The following is a 21591-nucleotide window of genomic DNA, read 5'->3' as shown; positions in this document are numbered from 1 at the left end:
GTCACACGGGTACATCGTGATACAATTGTCAGAGAATATAATAGTGAACTCTCGTTGATATCTTGGCCATTACATTCACCTAATTTGAACATGATGGAACACGCCTGCGACGCTACAGGACGCCAGCTGCGAGCCCACAAACAGCAAACAGACGGCCCATAATTTACTGGAGTTCCGCTACCTGTGGGTACAGGTCTGTCAACACTGACCTCCAGAAACCTACCAAGGACTTGTCCAATTCCATGCAGAATCTCTGCTCCATTACATTCCACAGGTGGACCAATCTGCTACTGTGCCGGTCGTTCTAACGTTTTGGCTCATCACTATAGTTTATCACTATTATACTCTCATTTGTTACATTCACATTTCTTCCTTCTACAAAGCTGCCATAAATCCTTGCCAGAGATGTGGGACACCTGCCGTAGACAAAGTTGCCACAAATTCTTCCACAAGCCAGCATTAATATCAAAACCCCCGGTAGTGTCGACATTCGTCCCCACCTTACGGAACTGAGAGCAACGACAAAACCTGCAGCATTCCTCCTTCTCTTTATAAATGGTTTTAGTGAGGGGAAACATGAAACAACTAAATGTTATGAGGTACAATTAAGGCTCACGCTACTGCTCCGTCTGCCATATAACCCCTGCAGTGTTATGTCGCCTGGAATACTAAATTATGTGTTTCGAACTTCACAGGTCATTTTAAAATCTACGAGACAAGTTTAAAATTTCAAAGAGGAGTTACACATAATACGTCAAAAGTAATATAAAGTAAAACAAAAAGATGTCATTCCACACTACAGATGTCCACTACTACGAAAATCACATCAGTCTTGAATGTAAGAGAGGAGGGTCCTGTCTACAAAAGATAATCCTCTGACGGGCTAATAACTAACTATTAATGTATGTTGACATTTATTAAATAAAATTTAAAAGAGCATTAAGTACGTCAGCCAATAAAATGAATAAGATTGCATTACACAGTGTGTCATTACCAATGACAGACGTGTTTCAATAATTACTACCTGTCATCGTCAGGATCGAGAGAAGTGATGTCAATTTATAATTTTATATATAAATTTTAAGTCTATTTTAAAGCTTTTAACTGTCTAGGTCGTAACTAAATAACAACTAGCTTCTGTTGAAAAAATGCACCCCCTTCAGATCTGAAAAGAAATAGCAAACAGGAAATTGCTATAACTGACAAGATCTTACATTGGCGATATTTCACACAAAAAACTTTATCTCAGTACTTAAATAAAGTGACATAACCTACCCAGTTTGGTGAGGAATTAGTGTTGCCATATGTAAAACGGATAAAACATGACATCTGAATTGCAAGACTCATTCTTCAAAAATTATATAAAACAGAAATTAGTGTACTACAGTTTATCTCACGAACGAGATATGTTCATTAGAAATAGAACCTAAGAAGATAAATGTATAAATGTATAAAAGTAAGGAAATCGAAATGACCTAGAACAGACAGAAATATAACACAAATACAAAAACAGTCTATGTTATCCGAAACAGTTATTTAGCTATAAAAGCAGGCATACCATCATGAATGAAAAGGCACACAAATGATTTGAAAATAAATAGGTATCGGGACATTTGGATCCTCAGGTTCTCATTTCCTTAAGGGAAGCTTGGTTCAGCCTACCCGGATATGTGAATTCACAAAACGAAAGCAGTCATGCGTCTTGAAAATGTCAACATTGCTTTGAAAATATGACACAGCTTTTTTGTGACATCTTTGTAAAAAATATGCTCGCTTTACTTGTCACCCCAAATCTGGGTAAAATGAGATTTCAAAGAAATCCTCCACGCCCTGAACAACTCAGTGTCGTCTTTGCTGTTGTGGTGACCCTTTATAGTCCACAGATGGCTTGTGATTGGTCGGCGTGCGTGATCACTTCATGTTGTCAGAGACTGCTTTCATATCTGGGTTGGTGGTGCTATTGTTCTCACTGGAACGAAAACAATTAAGCACATTTGTCCGTATCTTCTCAGCATCGAGAACTCGCTTTCAGGCATTAGTAAGATTATAGACTCTATCACGACTGAAGCTCTTCTCAGACATTATAATTTCAGCTGCTTATTTAATAACAGATACCCAGTGCGTAGAAACATCAGACATGATCTCAGCTTCACCAAATATTATTCTGTTTTTATTTGTGACGTGGTGCTCAGTAACTGCTGATTTCTCAAATTCTTATTTTTTTTAATGCCCCTGTGGTTTCCTGCATAGCGACGGGTTACAATACAGGCGGACTGAACGATGTAAGCGTCGTTGCTGCCTGACTCGTAGGGCATCTTATAAATCCCAGGGACGTGATGCCAATAAATTATTATAGAGACCCTGGAACCGAGATTGACGAGACCTCACGCATTCCTTCTTTAGGTGGTCATAAAACAGGAGTTACTCATCTTATTCTCGGGACCCTTTCTGTATTGCTACATGTAGTAAAGCAGAATGGAAGAAACACAATGGTGCATCGTCACGTGATTGTTCAACATTATCGCGTTTTTGTTTCTTGGAGAGCAATACCTTTGTCAGTGTAACGTAAAGCCATTCTTTCGAGACACTTGTTTCGGATGTAAATCTATGAGTTTTATACGTACCGTCTTTGACTAGTTATCAAAACGTCCTGCTTCCCGGATTCAAACCTCGCCACAACTCAAAGTTAGAATGAAAATAATCAGTAATGGCGGCCGAAGGCTTATGGCATAAGAAGTCGTCCTCGTTCTGCCAATGGCCTTGTCACAGGGGGAGGTTCATGGGACTCTCTTGCTGTTGGAGTGGGAAACTGCCCCTAAAGGCGGAAGAATCAGCAATGATCAATGGCATGAGAACGCAGAAGGGAATGGAAATCGCTGCATTAAAGACACATAATGTGTATCCACAATACATGTGGCCTGTAGTCGAAAAAGTGTCATGATGATCTCTTCATTGTCAAAAGATTCTGGAATAGTCCCCCGTTCGCATGTCCGGGAAAGGACTGCCAAGGGGGAGCTGACCATGAGAAAAAGAGTGAATAACCAACGAAAGGATAACGTTCTACGAGTCGGGGTGTGGAATGTCAGAAGCTTGTACGTAGTAATAAAGCTAAAAAATCTGGAAGAGGAACTGCAAAGGTTCAATCTAGGTACAGTGAGGATCACTGAAGTGAAATCGAAAGAAGACAAGGATTTCTGGTCAGACGGACATAGTTATTTCAGCAGCATCGTAAAATGATATAACTGGAGTAGTATTTGTTATGAATAGGTAAGTAGGACAGAGAGTGGGCTACTGAGAACACTTGATCTCATTATGTTGTTGTTGTTGTTGTTGTTGTTGTTGTTGTCTTCAGTCCAGAGACTAGTTTGATGCAGCTCTCCATGCTACTCTATCCTGTGCAAGCTTCATCATCTCCCAGTACCTGCTGCAACCTACATCCTTCTGAATCTCGTCATATTCGACAGCAATCCAACGCCGACAACGATAGTTCAGGTATACATACCGATATCGCAAGCAGAAGATGAAGAGATAGAGAAAGTATATGCTGTTGTTGAACACGTAATTCAGTATGTACAGGGAGATGAGGGTTTGGAACGACATTGTTGGGGAAGGAATAGAAGGAAGGGTTACGAGAGAATATGGGCTTGACAGTAGGAATGAGAGAGAAGAAAGACTAACTGAGTTCAACAAATGTCAGATCGTAACAGCGAATACTCCCTTCAAGAATCACGAGGGAAGAGGTATAATAGGAAAGGTCTGGAGATACTGAAAGATGCAAGCTATACAACATCATCGTCAGACCGAGATTTCGAAATCAGATATTGGAACATTAGGCATATCCATAAGCAGATATAGACAGATAACAACTTAGTAATGCTGAAGGGTTGACTGATGTTTAAGAGAATATTCCGGAGTAATCAATATTGTCAGAAGAGTGTACTGAAGTTGGATCTTCTTTGCGTCTTTCTTCAGTCCCAAACTGATGAACAATTCTCAAGAATTGGTCGCACAAGCACCTTGTAGGCCACTTCTTTACTAGATCGATTAATTTCCTGGAGATGCTTCCAATGAATCTCAGTACGTCTCCTTATTTTCCAAGGACTTGGTCGCTCTGGATAGTCACTCACAGATATTTACAGTGGTTACTGTTTACATCAATTTTTCAACAATATTCTAATTGTACAGCAATTTTTCATTAATTACGTAGTTGTACGATAGTAGATTTGTTTTCCATGTATGTGCAATATGTTACATTTACTTACATTCAGGATCATCTGCCACTCACTGCAACGTTCATCAGTCATCCGTAGGTTCTTCTGCAAAGTGTTACTATATTTTGGCTCTCCTACCTTCCTATAGACAACCACATCGTCTGTGAACAGTATTACAGATGTTACGACGTATCCTGCTATATCATTTATATACACTGTAAATAGTAATGGTCCTATCATACTTCCCTGAGTAGTTCCGAAATTACCTTCAAATCTGTCGATTTTGTTCCATTAAGAGGGAAGTGTTGAGGTCTATCTGCCGGAAAATCTTGAATTCAGTCGAAAATCTGGTCCAATATTAGATAAGCTTTTTTTTCATTTTTCTTTTTTAACCGAGCATCAGTGTCAAATGCCCTCTTGAAATCGAAGAACACTGCATCAACCTGAGCGCCGATGTCTACAGCACTATAGATCTCATGGAGGACAAGAGACAGTTGAAATTTCACAACAACTCTGTTTGAAGAATTCATGTTGATTTTTACAGACAAGATTTTCTTAGTTCAAAAACATCTTAATGCATAAGCAGAAAACATGTTCCACAAATCTGCAGCGTGTTGACGTGAACGATATAGGCCTACAATTATCTGCATCTGTCGCACGACCCTTCTTACAAACTGGAATGACTTGCGATTTTTTCTCGTCGCTAGGTATGCCCCGTTGCTCCAGTTGCTAGGATGGGAACAATTTCTTTCGGATAACCTATGTATAATCTTACAGGTACCTCATCTGGTCCTGATGCTTTCCCACTACAAAGTGATTGTAGTTGTTTTTCTGTTCTGCTATCAGTTATCTTGATATTGGCCTTTTCGAAAGTCTCAGGGACCGTATTACCCATCTCGGAAGACGGAATTCAGTATTTTGGCCTTCTCTCTGTCATTTCCCATTTCGGTACCATTACGGTCACGAGGTGACTGGATAGATAATTTCGAACCGTTAACTGATTTTACATAACACCAGAACCTCTCAGGGTTTTTAATCAGATAGGTTGACAAAATTTACTTTTAAATTCACTGAACGCTTCTCTCGATGCTCTGCTGACTGAGTTTCGCTTCATTCTTTTTTTTTCAGCTATCTTTCTACTTGTCTTAAATTCCTTTGGGATGAAATAAATAGGAAGTTCAGGACACCCAAGGCGAAATGGTTGCAGGAACGACGTGAATAAATCGAAAAAGCCATGATCGTAGGGAGGATTGTCTCAGCATACAGTAAAGACAAAACAAACTTCCGTGAAACTAAAAGCAAGTGTGGCAACATTAAGAGTGCAATACGAATTCCATTGTTTAACGCGGATGAGAGAGTGGATAGCAGAAAAGAGGGCATTCAATACCCCCATGAGGGGGAAGATATATTTGATGTCACGGAAGAAGAAGTTGGAATCGATAAGAAAGACGTAGGGGATACAGTATAACAGATCGAAGTTAAAATAGCTCTGGAAGAATTGAGATCGAATAATGCAGAAGAGATATATCATGGGGGGAAGTGGTAATCAAACGACTACTCTGATCTATTCAAGACAGAAATAGTTCCTTCTTGAACGAGACGTTGCCGACAGTGCGTGCCGCTCCATAAGATGACGCCGGTCTTTACTTCAATACCAGTCGATCATTCCCCGTTAGCTTTGCAGCTGTACTGCTAATATTAGCTCTTTGAAGGGTTGCCCTGCTAGAATTAATCCACTCGCAATGAAGAGATGGCTGAGTTACAGGTAAAAATAGATGGCAGTTACATGGACAATGTGCATTAGATATAGTTAGTACAGCGTCTGTCGTGCTTTATTTAACCGGGACAGTACCTATTATCTTCTTAGTGGGAGGGATCCAAATCCCATGGCTGGACGACACGGAGAAGTGCGCTGAACTGATGTTCCTACAAGATCGCTCACACCACCTGTGCAGACACAAGTGCATTGCAAAACCATATAATGATACGTTCGGCCCAATGACAAGCCGACTATAGGTTATAAATGGTCATCGCAACAGCAGGAATGACAGGGTATTACTTCTGTCGAAGACGATGGAAAATTCTGTGGACAGTTCGAGATTTTACCCTTGAGATGACGCGACAAGTAAACCGAGAATGTAGGTTGCCCACCTTGTACGTTTCCAATAAAAGTGGTATACTTCGGAGAGATACAGTCCAGTAGCCTTTAATGCGTATTGTCTTCAGTGGAGCTGACACAATGGTTGAGGTGCAGTTGACATGGAGACGCCTTGCCTGAAGTGACCTGTGTACATGTATGCAAACAGCAGCTGATGGCGACGCACGCAGGGCTTTCAGTAAGTCAATCATACTGAACAATTCACGCGAGTAAAGAGCTAGTTGTGTTTCACAAGAACAATGTTTTCTATATCAATGTTGAATGTGTGCCAATAGACCGTTTTCTTCGAGGTAATTCATCAAGTTCGTACACAATATATGTTCCAAAATCTTGTTTCATATCGACGTTAATGATAAGGGCCTGTCATTTAGTGGATTACTCCGACTACCTTTCTCAAAGATTGGTGTGACCTCTGCAACTGTCCAGTTTCGAGTTTGCTTATTGTGCGCAGCTCTTACTTTGAGTAGAAGTGAAGTAACCCGCGTGGTGTGCAGGGTGCAGCTGACGGTGGTGTACTTCGGGGAGGAGGGCCTGGCGGAGGCGCGCGCCGCCATGTCCCGCGCGCTCTCGCTGTCGCTGGCGGCGCGCTCGCCCTCCGCCTCCGCCTCCGGCGGCACCGGCGCGCCGCCGCCGCCCCCGCACCGCCGCCCCCAGCACGGCGAGGAGCCGCTGCGGCTGCTGGCGCTCAACGAGTCCTTCTCCCGCGGCCGCGGCCTGCGCGTGGCGGCCGAGCGAGCCGCCCCCGGGCGCCGCGACGCGCTGCTCTTCATGTGCGACGTCGACGTCGTCTTCAGCGCCAGGTTCCTCGACCGCTGCCGCTGGAACGCCCGCCCGGGGAAGAAGGTGGGCAGTAGCTGAGTACCGCAGGCCGTTCCAGCCCGAGCGCCCAGCTCAGGGCAGCCGAGGGCACAGGTAAACACGGGTGGGCAAACAGCTGCGGCACAGGCTGTCAGGCGGACAGGCCGCGCTCTACACACCTGTACTGCACTGGCCGGGTGCACGAGGGCGGGGGTGCATGCGCGAAACACTCGCAATACGGCTGCCTAGCTGCGCCTAGCCGGTGCGCCTTTGCCTTAGCCCGTGAGACAGCATTAAAGCAGCCTGTAGTTCGCTGCAGAACACTACGACATTCACTGGCACACGCACACAACAGGGCCGTGTACAGTAGCCAGAAGTCCTTTGGCTGAACCTGTAATGCGAGCCCCAACTGTACAGATATTAGGACAACTCAGGCAAATAAATAGCATTTTTCAAGCCGGAAGTTATTCGCTGATGTTTTAACACGGACCAATCAGGTTGTCCCTTCATCTTACCATTGTTTCCCATATTGTACCCCAGCAACAACAGTGACAGAACTAAAAAATTCAATTACTAGAGAAAAATCGACTTAAAGGATTTTATGAAACTTACACTGAAGTAGTTTAAGCGTTCTCTAAATTTCAAGCAAGTAATTTTGCCAGTAGATTCCATTATAGTCTACACAACATTGCCGGCCACTGTGGCTGAACGGTTGTAGGCGCTTCAGTCCGGAACCGCGCTGCTGCTACGGTCGCAGGTTCGAATCCTGCCTCGGGCATGGATGTGTGTGACGTCCTTACGTTAGTTAGGTTTAAGTAGTTCTAAGTCTAGGGGACATAACCTCAGATATTAAGTCCCATAGTGCTTAGAGCCCTTTGAACCATTTACACAACAGTAATATGGACATACAGTTCTGTTCCCGTCGAATGTGAGCATGTGTTATCAGTTAATTTTTAATTATTTCTTTGAGATATTCACTTTTTGAATTTTATAAAAATCTGAAATTATTCTATTAGAAAAATACGAAATGCAATATTGTAATTTATCAAACGTTAGAACAACTGAATAAGAAACAACAAATTCCTTTGTCCTTTACCTTTCCTTACGGATCGTTAGAGGACCCCAATTTTAGATGGTGGACGAAAAAGTCATTCAATTCATGTTCCCGCAGAAATCCTATTGGAAATACTACCAACGTAAAGTGAAAATGTTTAATTAAAACTTCAATAAGAGAACACTGATTACTTACAAAAGTCAAAGCTTATAGCAAATTTGATTCCACAGTAATATCAAGAATGGTGCAAATGGCTCTGAGCACTATGGGACTTAACTACTGAGGTAATCAGTCCCCTAGAACTTAGAACTACTTAAACCTAAGTAACCTAAGGATATCGCACATCCATGCCCTACCGAGCGAGGTGGCGCAGTGGTTAGCACACTGCACTCGCATTCGGGAGGACGACGGTTCAATCCCGTCTCCAGCCATCCTGATTTAGGTTTTCCGTGATTTCCCTAAATCGTTTCAGGCAAATGCCGGGATGGTTCCTTTGAAAGGGCACGGCCAATTTCCTTCCCAATCCTTCCCTAACCCGAGCTTGCGCTCCGTCTCTAATGACCTCGTTGTCGACGGGACGTTAAACACTAACCACCACCACCACCACCACCATCCATGCCCGAGGCAGGATTCGAACCTGCGACCGTAGCAGTCACGCGGTTCCAGACTGTAGCGCCTAGAACCGCTCGGCCACTTCGGCCGGCCACAGTAATATCCCTCGTAACTAATTCTGACTGTTAAATACTTATGAATGTAATACTCTACCCTATTTTTATTTTAATAATATTGTCAAAAATTTATATCCTATTTTTTAGCACTTGTTAAACATCTTCCATCAATATGTACAAACATTATTGGCATCAGCACAAAAAGCCAGTACTCTATGAAGGACGTCCCATTTTTATTATTTAACTATATGCGTAGACGGCCTTCAGCTTAACTTTAAAAAGTGTGAAGTGTTATTTAAATTCAAGGTAACGTCGTCATTATGATGCACATCTCCCATCATGCTCTACCAGTGATGCCACTGACCCGTGGCGGGGTTGCTGGCGTCGCTTTTGGAATTCGTGGCGCCGCTAGCCCCATCTGTCGCGAATTCCCCCTCTGATTTGAGGCCACTGAGACCTTTGCTCGAGGTTGCTGATGAGAAGGGGGCGTATTTTTGGCGTAGATTAACTGAAGCTGTTATTAAAGAAAAGATTCAATTAAGCAAAATTACCAAATGCAAACAGGCAGGCCTTCAATAATAAGAGCTTAAGTAAAATTACTAAACGGAAAACAGGCAATCCAAAACTTATCTGGAGTTCGCGAATCGAAGCTGAAGCTTGCCGATTCCAAAGGGGGCCCAGAATTCAGCCCAGCGAAACTGGCCTCAACTCTCTCAACCGTGTGCCACGTCCCAGAGCTGACTGGCCAGGCTGTGCACGAAGACAGCACTCGAAGTCAGCCACGGATTAAAATCGGCCCAGCAACCACTCGCCGAACTCCGCGCCCAAGACGCTTGAGGAGGGCACGCCTTACTCGCTGGGTGGGCCTCTCACAGCTCGCTCCTCGCTCCGTTACCGCTGCCCAACTCGCCACGACACAACGCTCCCCGTCCCCACCAAAAACCTCGAGCAAAGGTCTTTGTGGCCTCAAACACCAGACGACAGATCGAGCTTGTGCGACAGGAATTCGCAAGACGACGCCAGTAACCCCGCCACGGCCCATCCATAACGTATTACCTTAAGTAAAGCTACGTCGGTTGAAGAGCATACGTCATGTGACGAGAACCCGGAGATACACTATATGAGCGACGTGTGTTACGTCAGAGTATTTCTTTCGCCTAATTTTATGGTGGAGACAGTGATTTCAGCGATCTTGATCTAAAAAATATAGATTTCGCCAATTTCTTCTTTCAAGACATTCACTGGTAACGTTGTCCGCTCCTGGTAGCTGAGTGGTCAGCGTGACAGAATGTCAATCCTAAGTGCATGGGTTCGATTCCCGGGTCAGGGACTGGGTGTTGTGTTGTCCTAATCATCATCATTTCATCCCCATCGACGCGCAAGTCGCCGAAGTGGCGTCAAATCGAAAGACTTGCACCTGGTGGGCGGTCTACCCGACGGGAGCCGCTAGTCACAGGACATTATTATTGTTACTGGTATCTTATCAAAGTATTACGCTGATAACCTCAAGAGAAGCTCCGGTCCTGCAGTAGCATATGAAACAGCGAGCTGAGAGTTCAAAAGACGAGTACGTCTACTAAAGCTATGGATTTGCCGACCTGCGTAATATCGTTAAGGGGGGTCTGATACTTGCAAATAGTTTTTGCTACTGTTGGTAGACAAACTTTCTCAGTAGCTCCTTAAATAAAATTGGTCATTTAGATAAGGAAGAAAGAAAGGAAGGATGATTACGGTTTTACGTCCTGTCCACAACGACGTCGCTAAGGATTGCGTACAAGCTCGGATTGTGGAAGAATGGGGTTCAAATGGCTCTGAGCACTAAGGGACTTAACATCTGAGGTCATCAGTCCCCTAGAACTCAGAACTACTTAAACCTAACTAACCTAAGGACATCACACACATCCATGCCCGAGGCAGGATTCGAACCTCCGACCGTAGTAGTCGCGCGGTTCCGGACTGAAGCACCTAGAACCGCTCGGCCACCCTGGCCGGCTGAAGAACGGGGAAGGCATTCCGACGTGCCCCTTCATAATAACCATCCCGCCATTGCCTGGAGCGGTTTAGGGAAATCACGGAACACCTAAATCTGGGTGGTCGTACATGGATCCGAACCATCGTTCTCCTCAGTGCGAATCCAGTGTCCTAACCACTGCGCCACCTCGCTCGCTCATGTAGATAAGAAAAATTCCGTTTTTGCGTCTGAATGTATAATTTGTTTCTAATAAACCACGTTTTACCTATTAATAATATGTATTATGACTTATCTGTAACGTATGTACGAGGGTTGAAACTACTTATTATTTACTATTTATTCACAACCGATACAAAAGAGTTACATGTTACTGTGCTTGAAAGTAGTCACCAGCGTTGTGTAGAACCCGTTGCCAGCGATGTGGAAGGCGTAGTATACCGTCAGCAGAGCCTGTTCTGTTGATGGTGAGAATGGAGCGGTCTACTGCCTGTTGAATCTCTGCAACAGTTCTGAAGCGAATGCTACGAAGTGGTTCCTTCATCTTCGGAATAAAATCAAAGTCACAAGGAGTCACGTCCGGAGAGTATGGTGGATGGTACAGTACTTCCCAGTCCCATCGACAGAACAGAGGAGCCACAGCTTGCGCTGTATGCGCCTTGTCTTGCAAAATGATGCGTGGGTTGCGCAGAAACTGTCGCCGCTTCTTTCGCAAATCTGGTCGCAGGTGATGCTCCAAAAACAAACAGTAATACTGTGCATTGGCGGCCTGTCGTGGAGGAGCGTAATGCGTTAGGATAACACAGTCCTACACGAGAATCACCATAAATTTCACGATACTGGCGCTCTGAAGCACTTTCGACTTTCGCGGCGACTCATAATGACGCCACTCGTTGGATTGCCGTTTCAGTTTTGGGTTCGTGGTATTCGCTTGAGAACTGTTCCACAGATTCCACAGGCAGCAGACCGCTCCATTCGCATCATCAACGGAACAGGCTCTGCTAACGGTAAACCACGCCTTCCACATCGCTGGCAACGGGTTCTACACAACGCTTTAAGGGACAGTAACAAGTGCAAACATGTAACTCTTTTGTATCGCTTCTGATTAATAGTTGCCACTATTTAAGTTCCAACCCTCGAATTTAATTGTACAGGGGTAGAATAAAAATATGGAAACACTGCAAGAAATTCGTTCTTGGACGTAAATACAGATGAAAGCCAAGCCTGTGGATTACGCTGTTGTCTGAGAATGAAAAGCGGCTATGCAATGTGCTCAGTACATTGCAAGTCAGTCGTGGTCCGAAAAGCGTTCTGTGTAGGTTCAAATGGTTCAACCACGTCGGTACCAAAACAGCACGAAGGGGGCTCAGTAAGCTGCGAATTGCAGGGCGAGATGGAATTACAAAGCCACACATGAGTGATACAAATGCCCATAATAGGAAAACGTGGTGCCGAAGCCACAAAACCTAGGCTATGGAGCAATGGAAGAAAGTCATTTTGTCGGATGAGTATTGTTTCACACTGTTTCGAACTCCTGTCCGGAGTTACGACCCAAGAGTGACACATGGAAGGGGTTCGGTGATAATTTGGTCAGCATATTGTGGTATTCTCTGGGCCCTAAGGTTACTCTGAAATGTCTCAGTCAAGGATAATACGACCATATTGGCTGATCAACTCCATCCCATGGCACAATGTTTCTTACCCAATGGGGAGGCTGTGTTCCAAGGCGGCAGGGTCGCTGTTCTCAGAGCTCGCGTCGTTCAGAATTGATTTTGTGAGCACAAGGCTGTATTGTCAAGTCTCCCCTGGCCCCGGAACTACCAGATCTCAACGTTATTGAGCGTTTGTAGTCTATTTTGGAGAGGAAGGTGGATGATCGCTAGCTCTCCATCATTGTTATTTAAGCTCGCTTTTATTTTGCAGGAAGACACGATCTGTTGTTTGAACTAAAAATGCACATAATTTTATGGTTCAAATGGCTCTGAGCACTATGGGACTTAACATCTTAGGTCATTAGTCCCCTTAGAACTTAGAAATACCTAAACCTAACTAACCTAAGGACAGCACGCACATCCGTGCCCGAGGCAGGATACGAACCTGCGACCGTAGCACTCCCGCGGTTCCGGACTGCAGCGCCTAGAATCGCACGGCCACACCGGCCGGCCATAATTTTATGATCATTTAAAAAATGTTAACATTGAAGAATAAATAAAAACGAAAACCCACTGATGATGGCACAGTGGTGCCGAAACATGTTTGGCTACTGAGAAAAACGGTGTTTTGCCTAACTGACGGACCTCACAGCCAAAACTTTTTAACTACTAACACGGGCAATACATGGAGCTGCAAATCAAAATGACGGATTTTGTATTATCTACATGATAAACATAACTGACAAACAAAGAGGTTTAATTTTTTTTCACCACAGAAGAAGTACTAAAATTTTCAAACCAAGATGAAGATCTTAAATTTAAATGAAACGTGTCGAAAACAAATCCGATAACACACTCGTGGAGAGTACGTAAATAAGTGGAGAGCGACTGTCAGCTGCGCCGGCTGGCGAGATACCTCACTCGGCGCGGTGTTGACGCCCTCCGCGGGCTCGTGTTTTGTCGCTAAACCCTCCCCCCACCCCCCGCTCCCCCCTCCCCCGCCGCCAGCACTGTGTTACGTCGCTTCCGGCCCGGCGCGGCGTGTGTCGTCACGCGACATGGCGCCGCTTCCGCCGCGAGGCGCGGCTTGTAACCGGAAATTGGACAGCGCGACGCGATAGTGTTTTGTCGTGTCCGCAAACAGGCGCCACGTGACGGTGACGTCACGGCCGGTGATTTGCAGCCGATGGGCGGCGCTCTGTGGACGGCTGGTGCGCCGGGATGTCAGCCCGGGCGTCCCACCCACAGGCGCCCGGAAGCCGACTCTCTTCTCTCCACCAGCTGCGCTTCTCGCACCCCAAACACTTCACAGTCGGTTCTGTGAACAAAGATTTCTTCGTCAATAAAATCCAGGTCGACATAAGCAAAGGCTGATGCTGTGTTCCTTGACTTTCGGAGACAGTTCGAGATAGTTTCGCACTGTCGTTTAACGAACGAAATATGGTCTTACCGAGTATCGGGACACATTTATGACAGGATTCAGGACTTTTTAGGGAGCATAACTCAGTACCTTATTCTTAACAGAACGAAACTGTCAGAAGCGAAGGTAATTTCTGGAGTACATCAGAGCAGCATTATAGGGCCATTTATTTATTTATTTATTTATTTATTTATATCCCATAAATCCAATACTGCGAGGCATTTGCATGGATGTAGGACGTGTCAGAATTATTACAAATAATACAAAAGGAATACATAAAAGTACCTCTTGCAAGAGGATATCTGGTATAAGACAACATACACATTAATAGGTATAGAAAAAAAATTACATTAAAAATATGGTAGACGTTAATAGCTAAATGAGAGGCAGTAATGTTCACAGTGATTGTGAGTATCATAATGCACAATAGCACATCAAATTAGTAAATGAAAAAATCAATTACAGTTAACTCTACCGAAATATTCTTCTACCGAATAGAAGAACTTATCTAATAAATACTTTTTGAGCTGTTTTTTAAATTTCGGAAACTCGTGGATAAGTAATTTCAGTGATGGTGGCAGAGCATTGAACACCTTTCAGCTCGTGTAGTGGACTCCGTTTTGTACAATAGTAATGTTTTTTTATTAATAATGGAGGTCCATCTTCCTCCTGGTATTGTGAGTATAGAATGAATCATTGGTTTTGCACGCTTGTCCATTTTTACCAATGAAACATAACAAGGAGTAGATGTATTGGCATGCAGTTGTCTGTATCCCTAATTTTCTGCAAATGTTGTCTAGGCTGGGCTCTGGCGTGGCAAACGTCATTGGTCACCGATATGCACACATACAAATAACGGTAGTATCGCATACACGAGTTACAAAAGCGCAGTGCATTGGCGGAGCTGACGTTTGTACTCAGGTGACTCATTTTAAAAGGTTGCCGACCTGATTACGGCCCACGACGGGTATTAACAGGTAGTTGGAGCTAGACGCATGCGACATTCCATTTCCGAAACCGTTAGAAAGTTCAATATTTCGAGATACACAGCGTCAAGAGTGTGCTGTGAATACCAAATTTCAGGCACCAGCTCTCGTCACGGTCAAAGCAGTGGCAGTCTGCTTTAAGTTAATGACCGAGAGTAGCGGAATTTGAGATGAGTTGTCAGTGCTCACAGACACGCAACATCGCTTGAAAAAATCGCAGAGATCAATGTGAGATGTAAGGCGAAATTATCCCTTAGGGTACAGAGGTGAAATGTGGCTTTAATGGGCTATGGCAGCATACGACCGACGCGATTGTCTTCGCTGACACACAATATCGCCTGCAGTGTCTGTCCTGGTATCGTTACCATATCGAGCCGTCCATTGGGGCCGAGCGGTTCTAGGCGCTTCAGTCTGGAACCGTGCGACTGCTACGGTCGCAGGTTCGAATCCTGCCTCGCGCATGGATGTGTGTGATGTCCTTAGGTTAGTTAGGTTTAAGTAGTTCTAAGTTCTAGGGGACTTATGACCTCAGATGTTGAGTCCCATAGTGCTCAGAGCCATTTGAACCATTTGATCGTTACCATATCGGTTGGCCATACACGACTGGAACACCGTGGCCCGGTCATATGAGTCCTGATTTCAGATGGTCTAGACCCACCGAAGCCTTGGACTCAAATAGTCAAGAAGGCGCTGTGCAACCTTGTGGTGGCTCCATAGGGGTGTGGGCGCTGTTTACATGGACTGGACTGGGTCCTCTACTCCAACTGAACCGATCATTGACTGCAAATGGTTATGTTCGGCTGCTTCAGCCATTTATGGACTACATGAACCCCAAAAACGACGAAATTTTTATGGATGACAATGCACACTGGGCTACAGTTCTTCGCGATTGCTTTGAGGAATATTCTGGACAGTTCGAGCGAATGATGTAGCCATGCAGGTCACCCGACAAGAATTCCATCGAATATTTATGGATTTATGGGACTTAATCGAGAGGTTAGTTCGTGCACAGAGTCCTACACCGGCAAAACTTTCGCAATTATGGACGGCTACAGAGGCAGCGTATTTCTGCAGAGGAATTCCGACTACGTGAGTCCACACCACGTCGAGCTGCTGCACTGAGCCGAGCAGAAGGGTTCCAACACGATATTAGCAGGTATGTCTTGACTTAAGTCACCTCATTGTATCGTACAAGGTGATCAGTCGTTAACGCATCCGCTTTCACGAAGTACGGCCGGTTCGAGAGTCCGACTGCTGTGACCGCTGGGCGGGTGGAGGCGGCCCACTGTGAATACACTACGGTTCGCAATGTGAGTTATTTCTAACACACATAACATGGACACTGTAACAGCAAAGTAAATTACTCACGTATATTGGCCAAGGAGAAACTGCCTCCCTTCGTTGTTCAAGCGTTTCTGACATTAGATTAGGAAATTGCACAGTACACTCTATTGTTCCCTCAGAGAAATGGCAGCCATTTCTTGGCGAGTGTTAGTTTTATGTTAATCTAAAGTGTATAGATATCATTTGTGCATTGTAGCTCTTTACCCTCCGCTCCCCCCTTCCCTCCAAGAGATACAAATCCCCAGGAGCTGAAATCGGGGGAACGAGGAAAAACTCTGTTTTGAAACATGTCATGAATTTCCAGTAATGAGAAAATAGTCCTATGTGCTGTTCCAAAGTCCTCCTGAAAACATGCGAAGCCACATTCTTACTCAGCTAACTGGCCAAAAAAGACAAGATAATGTTTTCCACACATATGTCGCTGCTATTTGTTTCCTGAAAAAATAGGGCCCATTATTCTCTCACCGCTAACAGCGAACCGCACTCCTACTTTTGATCATGAAGAAGCGCCCTGTGTATAACGTTAGGCTTTTCAGAACTCCAGCAACAGTTATTTTGTGAATAAACATGTTCCCTTAGGTTTAGCCATGATTTGTCCGAAAAAAATGGTAACTGTCACTTTTTCAGCCATGCTCCCTACCCGAATCCATTCACTAAACCGCAACCTTTATGCAGGGTCACCCGTTTTAAGGTCTTGCACTGCAGTTATGTCATAGGGCTGTAACTAGTGTGACTCTGTAGCCTTTTTAACAAGGCCGTAAGTTATTCCCATTTGCTGAGAGAGACGTCGATCTTCCATATTCACGATCAGCGGGACGTAAGGAAACAGTTTATTTCTTGCCAGTAAACACAAGTGTCTTGAAAGGAGGATATAACATGAACATCAACAGAAGCAAAACGAAGATAATGGAATGTAGTCGAATTAAGTCGGGTGATGCTCAGGGAATTAGATTAGGAAATGGGACACTTAAAGTAGTGAAGGAGATTTGCTATTTTTGGAGCAAAATAAATGATGATGGTCAAAGTAGAGAGGATATAAAATGTAGACTGGCAATGGCAAGGAAAGCGTTTCTGAAGAAGAGAAATTTGTTAACATCGAGTATAGATTTAAATGTCAGGAACTCGTTTCTGAAAGTATTTGTAGGGAGTTTAGCCATGTATGGAAGTGAAACATGGACGATAAATAGTTTGGACAAAAATAGAATAGAAGCTTTCTAAATGTGGTGCTACAGAAGAATGCTGAAGATTAGATGGGAAGATCATTTAAATAATGTGGAAGTATTGAATAGAGCCGGCCGCGGTAGCCGTGCGGTTCTGGCGCTGCAGTCCGGAACCGCGGGGCTGCTACGGTAGCAGGTTAGAATCCTGCCTCGGACATGGGTGTGTGTGATGTCCTTAGGTTAGTTAGGTTTAAGTAGTTCTAAGTTCTAGGGGACTTATGACCTAAGATGTTGAGTCCCATAGTGCTCAGAGCCATTTTATTGAATAGAATCGGGGAAAAGAGGAGTTTGTGGCACAACTTGACAAGAAGAAGGGATTGGTTGGTAGGACATGTTCTGAGGCATCAAGGGATCACCACTTTAGTGTTGCACGGCAGCGTGGAGGGTAAAAATCGTAGATTGAGACCAAGAGACGAATACACAAACGAAGACCTCGCAGCGGAGGAAAATATACTCCACACCGGCGCCGCCGCAAGTTGGCTGCCAGTGGTGTGACAAGACCCCCGCCTATGGGATAGTGACCACCCTCTGTAATATATACAGGGTGTCTCTCACAATTCCTATTGCAGGCTTGTAGAGAGGACATTGTAGATAAGCTTTTGATAAAGAGCTCATGTTGGGAAGCGTACCACTGGGAAGTAAAATAACGTTGAGTATAGAATCACATTAAAACCTACAATTTGGCGGTACACTCACAGTGGACATACTGAGCTCTGACTTATGTGATCTAAAGGCGCTCGCGGCATGGGCGATGTTTCGAGTATTCGTGACTGGGTCCTCTTCAGAGTCAGCACAGCGGCGCTCCGTGCAGCACCTCAGTCCAGCCTCCCAGTTGGAGACGTACCAGTTTCTCGCAGCCATTATTCTAGTGTCTAGTCGGACGAAAATGGTAACTGACATCTGGATCCCTTACAGCTCAAGTGGTGGAAATCACATTATTGTTCCTCCGAGACATTTAATGGTTTCGCTGTCAACAGATAGATGATTTCTCTCTATGCAGATGTTTTGCAAGTTACAAATAAGGCCAATCGCTCTGTTAACAGAATGTATCTTTTTTACGAAATTGCAGCATACTGCGGGTGAAAAATAGGTCCGGAACTTGTTTTATAATGGTTGTTGCCTCGCCATAAGCCACATTGAGAAATATCTTTTGTATTTCTTGATAGTGACTAGTTTCGGACACCTGTGTCAATTTTCAAACCATCTGTATAGCAAGCGTGACAAAACAGGCGATAGTTTATGTACCATGTCCTTCCTCTGTACTGTGTTTACTGTTGCTGAGTCGGCCATAATGCCGGTCTGATAATCAATGCACGGGCAGTTTTTGTGCATAGGCCACGCCTGGATTGTTACACGGAACAGATGATTTGAAAATGGAAACAGGTATTCGAAACTAGTCAGCATCGAGAAATAAAAAAGACCCTTTTCACTGTAATTTATGACGGAACTACAACCGTTTATTTCAAGAACGCCACTTGCTGAAGAAGATCCCGATCTTACTTATAAAAAAAAAAGCAGAGCTACGTCACTTGGGCTTTAAGAAGCTGTTATTACAAAATGGGATGATAGCGGCGCCCTCGTCTCAGTATGTTTGCGTACCATGAAGAGGGAAATTTGAAATTGGTCCGGTCTTCGCAGTTATTTTATATAAAAAATGTTAAGTTCCCGGACATGGGTTGCTTATCAAAACCATATCTACTAAGTAACCTCTACAGCCCCTACAATCCTGTTACAGAAATTGAAACTGTGTAAATGATCAGGGCGTAACAGTGGCCCATCAGTAGACATTCAATTTGACAATGGCAAATCTTCTGGCATTTTACCCTTTTAAGACGACTGGAAGTTAGAAAATACTTTATTCAATTTTACCGCCCCGAGACTGGTCATTCTTGCATTGTAAAACGTGTCTTTATCGATTTTACGTTAAACACAGGCAACTAAGCATGACTTCCCTTGGCAGACGCTTTCATTTTTGCAGACGTATGCTGTGTTTGGTGTTGCAGGTGTACTACCCGATCGTGTTCAGCCTGTACAACCCGCACGTGGTGTACACCCTGCAGGGCCGGCCGCTGCCCCCGGAGGCGGAGCAGCTCGTCATCTCCCGAGACACCGGCTTCTGGCGCGACTTCGGCTTCGGCATGACTTGCCAATACAGGTGAGAGAGCCAGCACAGCCCTGCGCAGACACCCGGCGGCAACCTCTTTTACTCTACACGCCGCGCCACGACACTGGTGGATCTCAGGACAGGCATAGAATTGGTGGGGCAGGCTGCCGCACTCCGCTACACCTGTCCAACACATCGTGTGTTCGTAACATATTGTAGCTACTCCACAGCGTTCTAACTGCTGGTACTCCAAGTTCGCTGCCGACTGGTGCAGCAGACACCTGTGTAGTTTCTGTGTCAGCGCTAGGATCTGTTTTGTTTGAAGTAGCTCAGGTAGAACGCTAAACGTTTCGACAGGCGAGGACTAACAGAAGAGGACCAAGTGGCACTCTGATTATACGTTTGGCACGTGAAGGTTAGAGCTCAGATATCATGTCCACAAAGCGGTTCGATGCAAGGATCAAAAATTCTCGAGAAAATCGATTTTCAAGCTTTTCGAGCGTCTTTAGTAAACAAAAATAAGGTCGGCTTTCCGCAGGCAGCTTGGCTCTGTGGAAGAGTGCTTGTCAGTAAAGTAGGAGGGCTGGGTCAGATTTCTGTCTGCTATAAATTTAAAAGCACAGGTGCATGTTTTACGAGCATTTCCGTAAAGATGGGAAAAAATCGGTAGCGCTCGATACTCCTAGTCGATGAGATGCTGGTTCGAGTCTGGTTTAGGTCACTATTTTTCGTTTTTCTCGTTCCTTTCAAATACTTTTGTCATTTAAATACAACGTTCATAACATATATACCAATTAACATATATCTAATAGTCATTGTTGTGAAAAATGCACGTGTGCTTATCTCTAATTACATATCACCCACAAAAACTGAGTGTGCATTCCAAATACAAATTCTTAATTTCCGATCTTTTCTTTAAAGGTGCATTTTCCACTAGAATTTCCATTAAGAGTAAAATTTATAAAGATAAAATAATTACAAAACAAATTTTTTATCTTTATTTATTTTACTCTTCATGGTAATTCAAATAGAAAATGCACTTTTTTTAGAAAAATTACTATGGGCAGGAATGGAACCTGGGACGCCAGCATGGCAGACAAACAGTCTACAACAGCGCCACCCTCCCTCTCCACATCTCGATCTTGCTATGTAGTATTAACGTCTCTCATGGAATTTCGAACAGGATTTTCTCGAGAATTGTTGGTAACAATTTTGTTGCACACATATTTGAGTTCTGAGCATAAATATAAATCCTTTTTTAAAAAAAAAAAAGAAAAGAAAACTGGTTGCCTTGTGTACTTGTAAGTATTATAGTGATCAGTTTCCGTTACTCTCATGTTACAATGCTGGTTTAACTAGTGACTGATATGTAATCTTAACAGCTTCTTTTTGACATTGCAGAAAACAGTACATTGTCCATTTTGTTAATAATCATCTCGGAGCCAATTTCCAGGGCACAGTTATGGCCTTTAGACAAAAACAAGTTTTGCAGGTGGAGTGCGTCAGGTATGAGTTGATGCATCTCACCAATAAGTAGGTTATCGACCTGCAGGCTGCGTTAGTCATGTGCAGTATATGATCAAAAGTATCCGGACATCCCCAAAAGCATACTTTTCTCATATTAGGTGCGTTGTGCTGCCACCTACTGCCAGGTACTCCATACCAGCGACCTCAGTAGTCATTAGACATAGTGAGAGAGCAGAATGGGGCGCTCCGCGAAACTCAAGGACTTCGAACTTGGTCAGGTAATTGCGTATCACTTGTATCAAACGTACGTTCGCGAGATTTCCACACTCCTAAACATCCCTAGGTCCATTGTTTCCGATGTGATAGTGGAGTGGAGACGTGAATAGACCCGTACAGCACAAAAGCATACAGGCCGACCTCCTCTGTTGATTGACAGAGACCGACGACAGTTGAAGAGGGTCGTAATGTGTAGTAGCAGACATCTATCCAGACCATCAGAGAGGAATTCCAAACTGCATCAGGATACACTGCAAATACTAT

General features: G+C 44.2%; 1 protein-coding gene across 1 annotated transcript in view; it reads left to right on the top strand.

The window, feature by feature from the left end:
• The window catches only part of LOC126284727 (chondroitin sulfate N-acetylgalactosaminyltransferase 1), a 492417-nt gene that overhangs the window by 430087 nt on the left and 40739 nt on the right, over positions 1-21591 (top strand). Inside the window, exons 7-8 of the mRNA XM_049983864.1 lie at positions 6864-7212; positions 19484-19635. Of these exons, the coding sequence (XP_049839821.1) occupies positions 6864-7212; positions 19484-19635 (501 nt within the window). The remainder of the gene's footprint in view (positions 1-6863; positions 7213-19483; positions 19636-21591) is intronic.

Source organism: Schistocerca gregaria, chromosome 1 (genome assembly GCF_023897955.1).
Source record: "Schistocerca gregaria isolate iqSchGreg1 chromosome 1, iqSchGreg1.2, whole genome shotgun sequence".
In the NCBI taxonomy this organism is placed as follows: Eukaryota; Metazoa; Arthropoda; class Insecta; order Orthoptera; family Acrididae; genus Schistocerca; species Schistocerca gregaria.
This window is presented reverse-complemented; position numbering and strand designations above follow the sequence as displayed.